At 40.8% G+C, this 16,545-nt stretch overlaps 1 protein-coding gene across 1 annotated transcript in view; it reads left to right on the forward strand.

The window, feature by feature from the left end:
• Positions 1–4,172: 4,172 nt before the first annotated feature.
• trim66 (tripartite motif containing 66) overlaps positions 4,173–16,545 on the forward strand; it is a 169,693-nt gene continuing 157,320 nt past the window's right edge. Inside the window, exon 1 of the mRNA XM_048606799.1 lies at positions 4,173–4,689. Coding sequence (XP_048462756.1) covers positions 4,443–4,689 — 247 coding nt within the window. The 5' untranslated portion in view covers positions 4,173–4,442. The remainder of the gene's footprint in view (positions 4,690–16,545) is intronic.

Below are 16,545 nucleotides of genomic sequence, written 5' to 3' on the forward strand. Positions count from 1 at the left end.
AGACACAGAGTCAGTTTTGCTAGAGCTAAAAAATAAGAAGGGTGCAATTACACTGCTTGGTGTGATCCATAGACCATCAACTAGTAGGAAGGAGACAGAGGAGCAAATCGGCTAGAAAATTACAGAAAGTTGTAAACATCCTAGAATAGTTATGATGGGAGGACTTCATCACTATCCCAGTCTTATACAGGTAATTAATGTAAGGGGCACTGAGGGACAAGTGTTCTTGGACTGTGTTCAGGAGAATTTCCTACAGCAAAATGTTTCCAGTCCATGAAGAAAGGAAGCATTGCTGACCTGGTCCTTGGGAATGAAGGACATCAAGTAACAGTGGAGTAATATTTAGGGGACAGTGATCATTGGATCATAAAATTTAAGATGATGGTGGAAGGTTATATTAGTCAAACCAGAGAAAGGATTACCAGCTATCTATTCTAATCCCATTTACCAGCACCTGGCCTATAGCCTTGTATGCTACGGCATTTCAAGTGCCATTCCAAACAGTCCTTAAATGTCTTGAGGGTTCTCGCCTCTACAACCTTTAAGCAGTGAGTTCCAGATACCCACCACCACCCAGAAAACAAAACATTACCTGAAATCCCCTCTAAACCTCCTGCTCCTTACTTAAAACTGTGGTCCCTCATTATTGACCCCTTTACTAAGGAGAAAAGTTTCTCCCTATCTACTTATAATTTTGTACACCTCAATTACATCCAGTCTCAGCCTTCTTTGCTCTAAAAAAACAACCCATCCTATCTTGTCTTTTCATATCTGAATCACTCCAGTTCAGGAAATATTCTGGTGAATCTCCTCTGCATACTGTCTAGTGTAATCACATCTTTGCTAGAAAATGGACAAAATCAGAAATTCCTGGAGAAATTCTGCAGTTCTGGTCGCATCTCTGAAGAGAAAACAGAGTTAATTTTTCAAGTCCAGTGACCCTTCTTCAGGACTCAGAGTTCTATCCTCAGATGCTGCCAGACCTGATTTTCTCCAGCAATTTCTGTTTATATTTGTTTCAGATCTCCAGCATCTGCAGTTCTTTGTTTTATTTTACTGTCACATCTTTCTGTAGTACGGTGAATAAAACTGCACAGAGTACTCCAGCTGTGGCCTAGCCAATATTATGAACAGCTCCATCATAACCTCCTTGTTTTTGCATTCACCATCTTGACCAATAAAGGCAAGTATCCCATATGCATTGGTAACTTCCTGGTCTATCTGTCCTGCTGCCTTCAAAGATCTATGGACATGCACCTCTGATCCTCTGTACTTCCTGGTGTCCTACCATTCAACATGTACTCCCAAATGCATCAAGTCTTACTTTTCAGAATCAAATATACTTGCCAGTATTCAGTTCACCTATATCATCCTGTAGTTTATGTCTTTCCTCCTTGCTATTTATCACACCACCAATTTTTATGTCATTTACAAACTTACTGATCATACCTTCTACATTGACTAGATCTGTAATGTATGCAACAAACAGCAAGGGACCTAAGCACTGAACCCTGTGATATGCCACTGGAAACAAGCTTTCACTGAGCAGACACTCTTTGACTATTGCCCTCTACTTGCTGGCACTAAGCCAATTTTGGATCCAGTTTGTCACATTACCCTGGATCTCGTGGGCTTTTGGATTCTTAATCAGTCTGCCATGTGAGACTTTGTCAAAACCCATACTGAAGTTCATGTAGATCAATTGGCAAAAAGTTGGCAAATGAAGTAAAATGTGGGAAAATGTGAAGTTGTTCATTTTGAAGGGGAGAACAAAGAAACAGTATTATTTAAATGGAGAAAAAGTGCAGAAAGCTGCAACATAAATGGACTTGGGGATACTTGTGCATGAAACACAGAAAGCTAGCAGACAGGTTTAGCAGGTAGTCAGGAAAACTAATGGAATGTAGGCCCTTATTTCAAGGCCGTTACTGCAACTATACAAGGTGCTGGTGAGACCCACAGCTGGCGTACTATGAGCAGTTTTGGTATCCTTATTTCAGGAAAGATATCATTGGAGGAAGTTCAGAGAGGGGTGATCCCTGGTATGGAGGGTTTGTCTTATGAGTTGGAAAAATGTTCCTTGTGGGTATTTAAGGTTAAGGTAGTTAGATTCTTGATCAGAAGGGAAATCAAGGGTTATGGAGAAGGGGCAGAAAAATGGACATGAGGAGTGTGTTAGACCAGCCATGGTCCCATTGAATGGAAAAGCAGGCTACTCCTGTTTCTATTTCTTATGAAATAGGCTCAAAGGCTAAACAGGTTGGGCCTCTGCTCACCGGAGTTTCGAAGAATGGTAGGTAATTTCATTGCAACATATAAGATTCCTAAAGACTTTGGCAGGGTAAATGCTGACAGGATAGTTCTCCTCATGGGAGAGTCGAGGACCAGAGGGCATAGTCTCGGAAAAAAGGGTGCCAATTTGAGACCAACATGTGGAGAATTTCTTCTCTCAGAGGGTCGTGGATTTTTGATCTCCTTGCCTCAGAGAGCTGTGAGGGTAGAGACCCTATGTACATTTAAGACTGAGATAGCTACATTCTTGATCAGGAGGAAGATCAAGGTTTACAGGAAAAAGGGCATGAAAGTGGATATGAGGAATGTTGGATCAGCCATGATCCAACTGAGTGGCAGAGCAGGCTCAAGAGGCCAAACGGCCTTTTCTTATTGCTATTTCTCATGGTCTATGGTCTCAATTGCACTACTGTCATCCACACACCTAGTCACCCCCTTAAAATATTCAAGCAGATTTGTTAGACATGATCACTCTAAAGTTAGTATGATGGTAAAATCAAGGTATACTCATTCAAACCCTAACCTTAACCCTACCCACCTCAGGTGAAACATTTTCCAGGGTTTTTGCAAAAGAACTAATGGTACTAGAATGAAAGATCTCATCAATTTGTGATTATGTGAGAGATAGTAGTGTGTAGAACCACCACAGCACATGCTTAGGGATGAGCTGAGACTAATTAACAGTGACTTCTGGATTACTGCTTGATTCTATGTCTGGATTCCCAAAGTTGTTTTTGTTTTCAGTGGAGTAATATCAGCGATTACTTACAATTTTGCTGCCTTTGCCACAGCAAAATCCAGGCCATTGACATTGTTGCTACACCCTTTGCAATCTCTACTGTAGGGATTCTATGATTCTACTGAAGGTCCAATGACATGTTTCCTTTCTGTAAGATATAGAAGAACTGGGGGATCTAAAACAGCACACATCTAGCAATATATTCTTGGATAACTAGAGCAGGCATTTTATCCCTGGAGCCCTGGACAATGTTTATCTCTTAATCTGTTTCATTTGTGTTGATTATCTGGGCAATGTCACACAGATAGTTGTTGAAGATTGTTGTGGACAAGTTGACTGCTGCATTTCCTATATCTCAGAAGTACATTATCAAAATCCTGGTGTTCTGAAGAAAATTCTCTCAAACAAAAGCAGAAAATATAGAAAATGATTTATTCTATTTCCCAGTCATAAACAAATATTTGTTTTTATTTTATTTTAATGAACTTCTATTTACTGTTGTGTGATGAATTCTTACCACAGTTAGTTGTGGTGTAAAATCCATCAGGTAAATTTGCTGCCACCATCTTCTTTGCTGATAAGCATCTACAGGGCCTGTTTGATCTGGTATGGCACAGAAAAGCCTGTGGGAGTCTGTTATCTGAAACGCTACATTGTTTATTGCATGAAAACAACTAGGTACAATGCAACCAAGTTACGTTGAAATGATAACACAGTGTGGAGCTGGAGAAACACAGCAGGCCAGGCAGCATCGGAGGAGTAGAAAAGTTGACGTTTCGGGTCGGGACCCTTCTTCACAAATAGATATGGGAAATATCAATGTTAGGTTTTACTTCTTCAAGATCTAAAGCTGTTCCCTTATCCCAGGCAATGTCACATAATCATATCTGATGGTGTTTAATGCCCTCCTCAGCATTAACCGTTACACACTTATGTAACATCCACAATAGTTTATGGAGTCAATATTTAAAAATACAAAAACAAGGACAGTTTTATTCTTGGCAGTGTTATTTGTTGATCACGTCATAACAAATGTTACAGTTTGCCCCTTAGACTTTACAAGCCTGACGGCACTTGTGCGCTTTAATTGTTATTTACTGAGCTGCAGTTCATTTGCCGATTACCAATCGAATACGTCATTCACATTTCAACCAGTCCCAGTAGCTGACATGACGCTTACAAGGCGATTTTTATTGAGACCTTGAATACGCAGTGACAGAATGAGCTTTACTGTACCGTGAAGCCTTTATCTTCGCGATTTTTTTAACGGTCTGACTTGTTTTCTTTTTCTCTCGGGGAATGATGTCATTTAAAAGAGCAGTACTTCACATCACTGCCATCCAGGGATCCTCCAACTGCGCGTAGGGGGTGGTGAAAAAGGTCAAACGTTTGCTTTGAAAGCAGAGGAAATATGGACCGAAGTGTCGCAGATTGCGTTATCAGCAATGAAGCAGGGAATGAATGGAAGAGTAACTCTACTGAAGGCGAATATAATCTGTTCAAGACCTGCCTGGTTTGCAAATTGGAGTTTACAAATCGTCAGCCCAGATTGCTGCCTTGTCTCCATTCGTTCTGTAGAGATTGTGTGCCGACTCGAAACCGCAGCCTCTGCCCCAGCCCCACCACCGCAGCCTGCCAGGAGAGGAGCGGCGAAGAAGGTAACTAGTTAAAGACAACCAGTGTTAACTCTCGGGAGTCCTACGAGACACACTCACACCTGCCCGCCCATGTTCAGAGATGTGTAAATAAGCTTCAGTTTTATTTGATCATCTATTTCGATTTTTCACGTAAATAAGTAGGTTTGTGCGAGACAAACTTACACTTCAAAATGGATTTGACTTTGCCCAGTAGCTTGTAATTTGAATAAAACTAAAAACATTGGTGTTAAAGCGTTTGCGTTGTCTATGTGAAATGTAATGATCCTTATTGCAGCAGTGCTTTGATATAATTTATTATTCATACTGCAAACTTTTTCTGGCCTTGAATGAAATGGCAATGTTGGAACTAGGGCTTCGCACCTGCTGAGCAAGATCTTCCTGATCAAAGACAAATTCAAGAATTTCGTTCGTGCTTATCATGTCATCTACATGTTTCAAGTCAGTTGCACTTAAAAATACTTTTTTTGAGCCAAATGATTTGCATACGCGAAACTAGAATAAGCTAAATGGAATGTCATTATATGTCTCTGGGCGAATCTATACATTTGAAATATCACACTGAAAATTGTCTCCCACAGTGAAATTTGGTTAAAAATCGAAATAGGTTTGATTTAAATTAGTGCTTGATTTCTGAGAAATCGTACAGTGACATTATAAGTATGGAAGAAAGCTTATTGCTTGCAACCAGATTTGTTGAAGCTTCCAATTTTTTTGTTTAGTTCTTGATCCATCTTATGTAATGGGGTCAGGATGGATTCAGAATGAAACAGCCTTGACTATGGATTGTTATTCCAGTTCTAAATTAGAATACATGAAGCAAAAAAGGATGGCATAAAGGGTTGTTGTGAACACGTCATCTAGTAAAGTGACTCATGAGATTTACTATGTTCATCAACAGAATTGTGAATGATGTGATTACTGTGAATTTTTAAATATTTAATATAAATAACCTGAGGGGGAATAAAAAAATTTCCATTACGGTACATAATGTCTCCAAATGACCAACATGGCGATGTTGAATGGAATTTTTAAAGTAAGCTGTTTCAGGAACTGGTGCGCTAGAACTCCCAAGTGACAAAATAACGCCTCCCTGAAGCTTCCGAGAAAAGCATGTAAAAATAGGTGTAATTTATTTATTAAAAATATATACTTCTGTCTATGAATTAGTCAATAGGTATATAACTGGCCGACTTATTCAGTAACAGTAAACAAAATGGTACAAAAATTTTGAGGGAAGAAAAGTTGACTTGAAATGTTATGTTATTTAGTCTGTGTTATGTCACATGATTAAAAAATCCATGTTAGCTATTTAGCCTTTCAACCCTGCTCCTGCTTTCAATAAGATCATGGCTGATCTGCTTGTGGTCTCAATTTCACTTTCCTACATGTCTCCGAAACTCTTGACTCCCTTATAAATCAAAGATTTAACCAACTCCGCCTTGAACATACTCAGTGATGCAGCCTGCCTTGCCGTCTGGAAATTAGTTCCAAGTATTTATGATCCTCTGAGAAAGGGGTGGCTCAGTGGTTAGCACTGCTGCCTCACAGCACCAGGGACCTGGGTTTGATTCCAGCCTCGGGCGACTGTCTGTGTAGAGTTTGCACATTCTCCCTGTGTCTGCGTGGGTTTCCTCTGGGTGCTCTGGTTTCCTCCCACAGTCCAAAGATGTGCAGGCTAGGTGGATTGGCCATGCTAAATTGATCGTAGTGTTCAGGGATGTGCAGCTTAAGTGGATTATAGGGAGATGGGGGTGGGTGGGATGTTCCAAGGGTCGGTGTGGACTTGTTAAGCCGAAGGGCCTGTTTCCACACAGCAGGGATGATATGATTCTATGATAAAAGAATGTTATCCTCTCGCTTGATTGGGAGCGTCCTTATTTTATCATCAGTGGTTCCTCGCAGACAACGGTGACTCTCTTCCACTCTCAGTGTGAGTCCATAGGTGGCTGTACAGACCAATACGGCTACTGCAGGCTCTGTTACACTTGGGGCAGAAGGTGGTCATGGGAAGGGGTGGGTGAGGCATTGGTGTGGCAGGCCTCTCCGTTTGCTGTTTTTGTCTAGCTTCTGCTTTTTTCCGACGGCAAGTCTCGAGGTGCTCCACGCCTTCTCGGTTGCTCCTTATCCACTTTGGACAGTCTTGGGCCAGTGATTCCCAGGTGTCTGTGGAAATGCTGCACTTCACCAGCGAGGCCTTGAGGGATCACTGAAGCGCTTCTTCTATCCACCTGGGGCTCACCTGCCGCTTTGTAGTTGGAAGTAGAGACCTGCTTGGGGTGTCTTGTGTCAGTTATGTGGACGACGTGCCCAGACCAAGGGTCAATCAATGGTGGTCAGTGCCTCAATACTGTAGATGTTTGCCTGGTCGAGGGTGCTGCTATTGGTGCATCTTTCTCCCCAGTGGATTCACAGGATCTTGCACAGGCAGTGCTGGTGGTACTGCTCTAGTGCCTTGAGGTGTTTGCTACAGATAGTCCACATCTCAGAGCCATATGGGAGGACCAAAACTACCACAGCTCTATAAACCATGACCTTGGTATCAGATCTCATGCTGTTGTCCTCGAACATGCTTTTCCTGAGGCAGCCAAAGGCTGCGCTAGCACACTGGAAGTAGTGCTGGATTTCTTTGGAAAGCTGCTTTGATTGACAAGGTATTGAAAGTGGTCAATGTTCTCTGAGGCTTCTCAGTGGATCTTGATGATTGGGGATTCATTGCACAATGCCAGGTCAGGTTGTCAGAGGACCTTTGTCTTGCGAATGTTCGGGGTGAGACCAATGCTCTCATATGCGTCCATGAAGGTGCGGAGTACATCCTCTGAGATTTCACATACTCGAGCATCATCTGCGTACTGCACCTTGATGACACTGGTTGGGGTGAGTTTGGTTTTGGCTTGAAGGCGGCGGAGGTTGAATAATTTCCTGCAGGTTCTGTAAGTTAGCTTCCCTTCAGGAGGAAGCTTGTCGGTGGTGAGCTGCATCATTGCAGCGAGGTAGAGAACAGTGTTGGGGCAATGATTCAGACCTGCTTGACATGGGGCCAAACAGGGAATGGGTCACTGGTGGAGCCATTTGTCATTTCTAATACTTCCATGTCATCATGGAGCAAGCAAAGGATGGTGACAAACTTTATGGCGCAACTGAAGTGGAGGAGGATACTCCATAATGCTTCCCGATTGTCAAATGTCAAAGGCCTTTGTAAGGTTGAAGAAGGCCGTGTACAAGGGTAGGTTCTTTTCTCTGCATTTCTCCTGCAGCTGTCACGTGGTAAAAACATATCTGTTTGTCCCCCTCCATGGTTGAAAGCCACACTGATTCCGGGAGGAGATGGTTGAGGAGGATCTTGGCAATGACTCTTCCAACAGTCGACAACAGGGAGATTCCCCTGTAGTTACCACAGTTGGACTTGCTCCCTTTTATGAAAATGCTCATGACTCTGGCATCTCAGAGCTCTCCTGGCATGCCCTTCTCCTTTCAGATACAGCAGACAAGAGTGTGTAGCTGCAGGACGAGCTGTTTGTGCATATCATAGTTGTTGGCCATTCATTGGGCCTCCCAGTGCTTTCTTCACCCACCACCTGTTCTTCAGTCACAGGCTTGTTGTTGGACCTTGGCCTTCAGTTGCCTGTAGGCCTGCCTTTTCTCTTCTGAGTGCAGTTGTTGTTTTACACCCAGAAATGCCATACGCTTCCGGCTTCATTGTTCTTAGATCTCCTGATCATTCACATCAAACTGGTCTTGGTGTTTTCTGGTTGAATGACTGACCGAGTTTTTGCAGGCATTGGTGATGACAGTCTTAGGGGTGGACCAGAGGCTGTTGATATCCTGTGACTAGGTGTCACTGAGGGTTGCTAGGTTTGTGGAGAGGAGTTGACTGTATGAGGCTGTAAGGGTGACCTTACAAGGCTTTGCTTTCCAGATCTTTGAGTGTGTCAATGTTGAACTTTTTGTGGCACTGCTTCTGTAGTCTGTTCTGCAGATCCTGACTTGGATCAGGCAATGGTCTGTCCAGCAGTTATTGGCTCCTGTCATGGTGCGACTGATTTTTCCGATCGCTCGCTCTGACGATGATGTAGCCGAGGAGATACCAGTGTTTGGAGCGCAGGTGCTGCATGTTGTCTTGTATTTGTCCCTTTTGGCAGAACAGTGTGTTGGTGATGAGAAGGTTGCATTCGTGGCAATTGGTTACGAGAAGGGTGCCGTTAGAGTTTTGATTCCCTATTCCCTCTTTCCGGTTTACGTTGCCCTAAATGTTTGCAATTTTGCTGACTCTGGCATTGAAGTCGCTGAGGATAATTAGTTTTTCCACTGCAGAGACCCATGAGAGAGATTGGTCAAGGCTGGAGTAGCATTGCACCTTGTCCTCAGCTGCTACATAATGCATTGGTGCAGATGTGCTGAGTACTGTGGCATACTAGTTCCGAACAAGGATGAATTGGAGTGTCATGAGGCGTTCACTTATTCTGAGCTGTCTGCTACAATGTTTTATTAATTTAACACATTTAATATAATAAAACTTTCTAAGGCTCTTCGGGCATTATTAAAAAAAAGTATGGCATCAAGCACATAAGGAGACATAAAGATAGATGATCAAAGATTTTTAATGAGCATCTTAAAGAACTCTGTTTCAAGGGACAGAGACATTCTACATCATTAGCAAAAGTTCAAATCTGCTCATCAATCACAAGGTCCAACACAAACTGAACAATCCATTTTGATTTAGTGGACTCTAACAGTGACGTGAATTGTGCCTGATTAAATCATTCATTTATTATTTTGATTTTTATGAATAATCATTCAAATGGGACTTTAGAACATCAAACAGCAGTCCTAAATGGATTTCGTCACTGTGCAGGTTGAAATTGTATAAAATGCCATCAATTACATGAACGTTGGTTGCTGGAAATTCCCTGCCATCTGTACATTTCTGCTGTGGCATTTGTGCCTTTTTTAATAGAGGCTGTTGAGTTAAACAAGATTTTTTAATGTCCATTCTTTTACTCGTTTCAGTCATCCTCAGAATGAGAATAGCTGTCTCACTAAATTTTGTAAACCTGGGGTGTTTCTGTCTGTACTTGCACTGTAACCACCGTGGTGTTTTGCTTACTAGTTCATTGACAGTCTTCAGTCATTTAGCATAGGTACGATTGGGCATACATCATTTGATTGTCGTGCTATTAGTATTACATGATATTCAGAAGATTCACTTGTTTGGTGTTGTCTGCTAGTTACTGACTTGCCTTTCTTTAATTCTTTTGTGGGATGTGGGCATTGCTGGCTGGCCAGCATTTATTGCCCATCCCTAGTTGCCCTTGATAAGGCAGTGGTGAGCTGCCTTTTTCAACTGCTGCAGTCCACCTACTGTGGGTTGACCCATAATGCGATTGGGGCAGTGGAATTCCAGGATTTTGACCCAGCAACAGTGAAGGAACGGCGATATATTTCCAAGTCAGGATGTTGAGTGACTTGGAGGGGAACTTGAAGGTGGTGGTGATCCCGTATATCTGCTTTGCTCGTCCATCTAGATGAAAATGGTCGTGGGTTTGGAAGATGCTGTCTGAGGATCTTTGGTGAATTTCTGCGGTACATTTTGTAGATAGTATACATTGGTGGTGGAGGGAGTGGATGCTTGTGGATGTAGTGCCAATCAAGCAGGCTGCTTTGTCCTGGATGGTGTCAAGCTTCTTGAGTGTTGTTGGGGCTGCACTTATCCAGGCAAGTTGGAAGTATTCCATCACACTCCTGACTTGTGCGCCTTATAGATGGTGGACAGGCATTGAGGAGTCAGGAGGTGAGTTACTTGCAGCAGTATTCCTAGCCTCTGATCTGCTCTTTGGCCACTGTGTTTATGTGGCAAGTCCAATTGAGCTTCTGGCCAATGATAACACCCAGGATGTTGATAGTGGGGGATTTAAGGGGCATTGGTTAGATTGTATGTATGTCTGTCTGTCTGTCTCTCTTATTGGTGATGGTCATAGACTGACATTTGTGTAGTACAAATGTTACTTGCCACTTGTCAGCCCATGCCTGAATATTGTCCAGATCTTGTGCTTGAACATGGACTGAGGAGTTGCAAATGGTGCTGAACATTGTGTTATCATCGGTGAACACGCCCATCCCTGACTGTATGATGGAGGGAAGGTCATTGAAGCAGCTGAAGATGGTTGGACCTATGACACTACCCTGAGGAACTCCGGCAGAAATGACCTGGAGCTGAGATAACTGACCTCTAAAAACTACAACCATGTTCCTATGTGTCAGGTATGACTCCACTGATACCCATTGATTCCAGTTTTCCTAGCTCTCCTTGATGCCACACTTGGTCGAATGCAGCCTTGATATCAAGGGCTGTCACTCTCATCTTCAATATTCACAAGTTTAATCTCATATTTCTTAAAATATATTGAGCTGTAAGTTACTGTCAAAATCATGAATCATGAAACATATTTCATATGCAGATGCCACAGCAAATTCAGGTGAAGGAAGACGTGAGGTTAAAAGCACAAGTTAAAATGTTTTCTAAGATATGTAGTGACAATTGTATTTTTGCAAAAGTGGCATCTTTTTCTGTCTGCCTTAAAATTGATATGCATTATAAGACAAGTTACTGTATTTGTATGGTTGATACATATTAAAAGCATGTACGTCTTTTCCATTTCAATATCTTTCAAAAAATTGATATTATGAATGGACTTTATTTAAAAAAAAAAAGAGCAGTAATGTCAAATATTAGGAAGGCACAGGTTTAAGGTGAGCAGCAGAAAGTTTAAAGGACATGTGTGAGGAAAATTTTTTTTTTTTTTTTTTTTTTACAGAGGGTGGTAGGTGCCTGTAACCCGCTGCCACGGGAGGTGGTAGAAGCAGATCTGTTAGCAAAGCTTAAGAAGCATTTAGACAAACACCTGAACAGGCAGGCAATAGTGGGATATTGAGCATGTACAGGCAGATGGGAATAGCTTAGAATAGCATCATGGTGGGCTGAAGGGCCTGTTCCTGTGCTGCACTGTTCTATGACTATCCACCTATCCTAGCCTCCTAATTTTATATACTCCTATCAGATCACCCCTCAGCCTCCAACTCTTTAGTGCAAATAATCCAAATTTGTTCAACCTTACCTTTTTACAGCTAATATATTCTAATCCAGGCAACATCCTCGTAAACCTCTTTTGCATCCTTTTCAAAGCATCCACATCCTTCCTGTAGTGTGGCAAACAGCACTGCACGTAACATTTCAACTGAGGCCTGACTAAATCTTATATAGCTGCAACATGACATTCCAACTTTTATGCTCCATGCCCCAATTTATATTTAATATTGCTTAGGGACTTAAGTTTTGAAGGATTGTAGAAAGTGGATTTAATTCATGTTTTGTGGAAAGATCTGAAGTGGTTTCTTTCAGTCGATCATTGAAAGTTAATGGTGGATATTGGAGATTTTGTATAACGAGACTTTCTAGAATTTGTTGTCACTAGGTCAAATTCCTAGAACTCTCTCCCTAATGGTACTCTGGGTCTACCTGTAGTACATGAATTGCAGTGGTTCAACAAGGCAGCTGACCACTACCTTCTCAAGGGCAATAAATGCTGGCCTAGCTGGTGATGCCCACATTCCATGCATGAATTAGAAAAAAATTCACATGACTAGGGATAACAGCCTGCTGGGCAATTTTGAAGTGACTGGTATGAGGATGCTCTACTTGTATTTGGTTTAGTTGAAGAGAAGCCTGCTTGAAAGTAACTGAGTTGGAAAGAAAGCTGCTAATAACAAGCTACCCACCTGATGACTCTCATTTCTGCAATTTAAAAAAAAAAACTCCTGTTCTTAAACATTTCAAGGTTGCATTTCCGGAGTACACTGTATACAAGAGTTCTGACACAATCTTGCATGAATAGTGCTGACCACACCTGTCTGAATGTTCCATGCTTCATTCTTCATGAATAACCTTTTTTTTTCTTCTCCAGATAGCCCTCCGTTCCTGAAAAGTGTGTGTGTGTGTGTGTGTGTGTGTGTGTGTGTTGGAGCTAATTTAGAGGAAAAGTATTTAATCTTCTATATTCCTGCACTGTATGCTAACTAATCATTGCATATTTATGGAATTTTTTCTTTGACAATCGAAAATTTATTTTCATGAGAAACCTGTTTTGTAAATATTTGCTTAAAACCTGACATGGATAAGGTCATCTGGATAACTATCTTATGTTGTGACTCGTGGAGTAATTGAACTCGTGATGCGGCACTCTTCCAGCCTCTGTTATGAGAATCTCTCTGGAATTTTAAATGAACAAGTATGAAGCTTCATCCCTTCAGGTTTTTATTCTTGTTTATTCCAAAATAAAATTAAGTTTAAAATTATTTTTTAGTTTATATTTTTCCTCTTTCTTTAATCCTATTGTTCTTTCCCTCTGTTTATTTGTCTTTTCTTGACCCTGAATTTGAATTCACCTCCTCAAACATTTCCCCCCCTCACTTCTTGAAATCCTCAATCTGAGTGATTATGGAGATACACAATTGCTTGTCAGGTCTCAGAGGATCTATTTCTATTTCTGTTCCATTATCAAAATTTCCACTTAAAGTTGAAATTAGGAAGCATTTATTCTACACAAAAAGTCATGGAAATTTGGAAGTGTCTTTCCCAAAAGGTTGAGACCACTGGGTCAATTGGAAATTTCAAACTTAAAATCCACAAGTTTCTTCAGTTCAATGTCAACATTCTGGAGGGACCATTCCCTCCTGTACATCCTGGTTCTGACATACGCACATGCACACGCACACACCCTTCGCCATAAATACCACTTTTCCCTAGCTGTTACCAGCTCTGATGAAGAGTTTGTAGACGCGAGACGGTAATGCTGCTTTCTCGCCACAGATGCTGACAGCCAAGTGAATTTGGTTTTGTTTGGTCCAAAGTTGCCATCGCCTGCATTTTCAACAGGGATCAGAAGCGAAGGTCTGAGTTGATCATCCCATTTTCAGCCCAAGATCAAATTATATCAGTTAATATTGACTGTTGGGCTTTTCTGATTCATATGCACTAAACATGAACTGGTCTAAGTAGCATTTCCCTTAGAGTGTTTAATTTATTTAAAATTGAGTGAATGCCAGTTTGATACAGAGTTTGCTTAAAGATCGTTTCTGTTGAAAGAATTATCACATTTTGGGACCTATATGTTGCAACCTCCTCAACCCTTTCCCACTCCTACCCTTTGTCTTTTCTGCCAATAGTATCCTTGCGCCATGTGAATCCACAACCTCGATGGCAGTGATTAACTTGTTTACAAATCTTTTAATATTGAGCTGGAATGCAAAATAGATCAATAATATTCTTTCCTCTAATTCCCTCTCATTCCTTTTGGAGAGGTGCCTGTTAATGCATGAAGTAGAAAATCACCGTTTACTGTACCCATTTTTAGCACTATTACAGAGGGAACGCAAGCTTTTGGAGCTAACTTGAATTTAGATTGTAAGACCTATCTCAATTACAATCTTAGACTGTTTGAGAGAGCTAATCTAAACATTCACCAGTCCTGAGTAGTTAAAAGACACATTCACAGAACAAATGTTTCCAGGTGTTTTACACATTATTATCATAAACACAGAATAAATACTTAAAATCAGTTTTTCAGTGGATCCCCTTCAGGATGCCAGTTTGTGACACTAGTTGATTGGGCACAGGTCCCTTGTTCTGTTGACTGAAGTTCTTCAGTGTTTGGTCTTCTTTGTGCAAAATTCTGAGAGGGCTTGATGGGGTAGATGTTGAGAAGATGTTCCCACTAGTGTAGGAACCTCAAAACAAGGGGACAGGGTTTTAAATGAGTTTCTCCTTCTTCTGAAATTGAGGTGCGAAGGAATTGCTTCTCTGAAATGTATGGAATTCTCTACCCCACACAGCTGTGAAGGCTAAATCAGCCGGAGTCACAAAATAGCAATAAAATCATAAACCAATTGCCTTACTTTTTATTGGTAGTAGGAACTGCAGATGCTGGAGAATCTGAGATAACAAGGTGTAGAGCTGGATGAACACAGCAGGCCAAGCAGCATCAGAAGAGCAGGAAGGCTGACATTTCGGGCCTAGACCCTTCTTCAGAAAAAAAATTTAGGCCCAAAACGTCAGCCTTCCTGCTCCTCCGATGCTGCTTGGCCTGCTGTGTTCATCCAGCTCTACACCTTGTTATCTGCCTTACTTTTATTCTAGGGTATATGGCTTTCTTCCCTACAGAAAATGTTCTATGTCCAACCACACTCAATCAGATTTAATTTAATTCCTCACTTGGCTTAATTAAGACAGAATTCTTAATTATTGAAAAATAATTCCATCCAGCAGGGCCATGCGAGAGAAGATATGTTTTTAAAAATACTTTATCAAAATTTTAGGAATATGTGACTACAGCATTGAAAATATTTGTGCTATAACATATAGCAGAGTGAATGTTATTTGGAATAATAAATTCATATTTCATATTTAGAAAAAATATATTCTTGCCTTTTCCAAACACTGCATTTAAAATAATCTTGCACTTTTTAAGTAATGAAAAATATTGTGACATTTTTGCTGTAAAGTTTTTTGCCCTGAAAGTGACTGTCCAGCATGAAAATTTTGCAAGACAAGAAGTGACACCTGCCAATGTGGTGTACACGTGGGTGAAAAAGAGAGGGCGATTCACAGCAACAGAACATTTAAAAAGTGCTAAATGGAGAAGCTTTCTAGTTTTTTTTTTTTTGTTTCAAAGTGTGATTATTTTTAGTAATATTGATTAGGACTCTGCATTGTGTTGAACATCTCGAGAGATACATTGGAAGTTTCAATACTTTATTTTCTTCCAGTAATTCTTCATAGCTCTGTTTTTTTTAAAAAAGTCCATAATCACATAGTTCACTTTTTGTTAAAACACTTTGAAGCCTTTCTCATCAAGAAAGTGAGATAAGGATGGGAGGTGATTGTTAATATGTTCATTTTTCAACAAAGAAAAGACATGGGTCAACGGAAGATTTTTGTTCTAAAATGAGTTGTATAAATTTATTTCGGAGATAGTGGGAACTGCAGATGCTGGAGAATCTGAGATAACAAGGTGTAGAGCTGAATGAACACAGCAGGCCAAGCAACATCAGAGGAGCAGGAAAATCAGATTTTCTGAAGAAGGGTCTAGGCCCAAAACGTCAGCTTTCCTGCTCCTCTGATGCTGCTTGGCCTGCTGTGTTCATCCAGCTGTACACCTTGTTATCTCTGTATAAATTTATGTTAAATTTGATTATATATTCATGACCAAATCTGGTTTTTAACAGAATGATCTTTACTTCTGTAATTGATTCCTGAAGTTGAGAGCATCTGGCCCTAAAGATGCTTATAACAAGAAACATTTATAAATTATTGATTTTTATTTTGTATTGTTTAAAGTTAATTATATCATTATTAGAATATTAAATTGTCTTGAATCTTTAGTTTTCAGTGACTGAATGCTCTCAGCTCAAGAGTAACACAGCATCCTTTTGCTGTGTGTCTGCAACGTGTTTTAACACAACTTTACAACGCACATTAGAGATAACGGTGTGGAGCTGGAGGAACACAACAGGCCAGGCAGCATCAGAGGAGCAGGAAAACGGATGTTTTGAGTCGGGACCCTTCTTCAGAAATGCTGGAGCACCATTTGTGACACCTCAGTTACTGAAGCAGTCCATGCTCAAATGCAACAAAATCTGATGCTATCCAGGCTTCAGTTGACAAGTGGCCAATAACATTCACATCACACAAATGTCAGTTTATAAACATCTCCAACAAGATAGAATCTAACCATCACTGAATTCCCCACTGTCAACATTTAATCAGAAACTCAATTGAACTTGCTATAGCTATGAGTGTAGATT

The sequence above is a fragment of the Rhincodon typus genome, chromosome 17, assembly GCF_021869965.1.
Source record: "Rhincodon typus isolate 14 chromosome 17, sRhiTyp1.1, whole genome shotgun sequence".
Lineage (NCBI taxonomy): Eukaryota > Metazoa > Chordata > Chondrichthyes > Orectolobiformes > Rhincodontidae > Rhincodon > Rhincodon typus.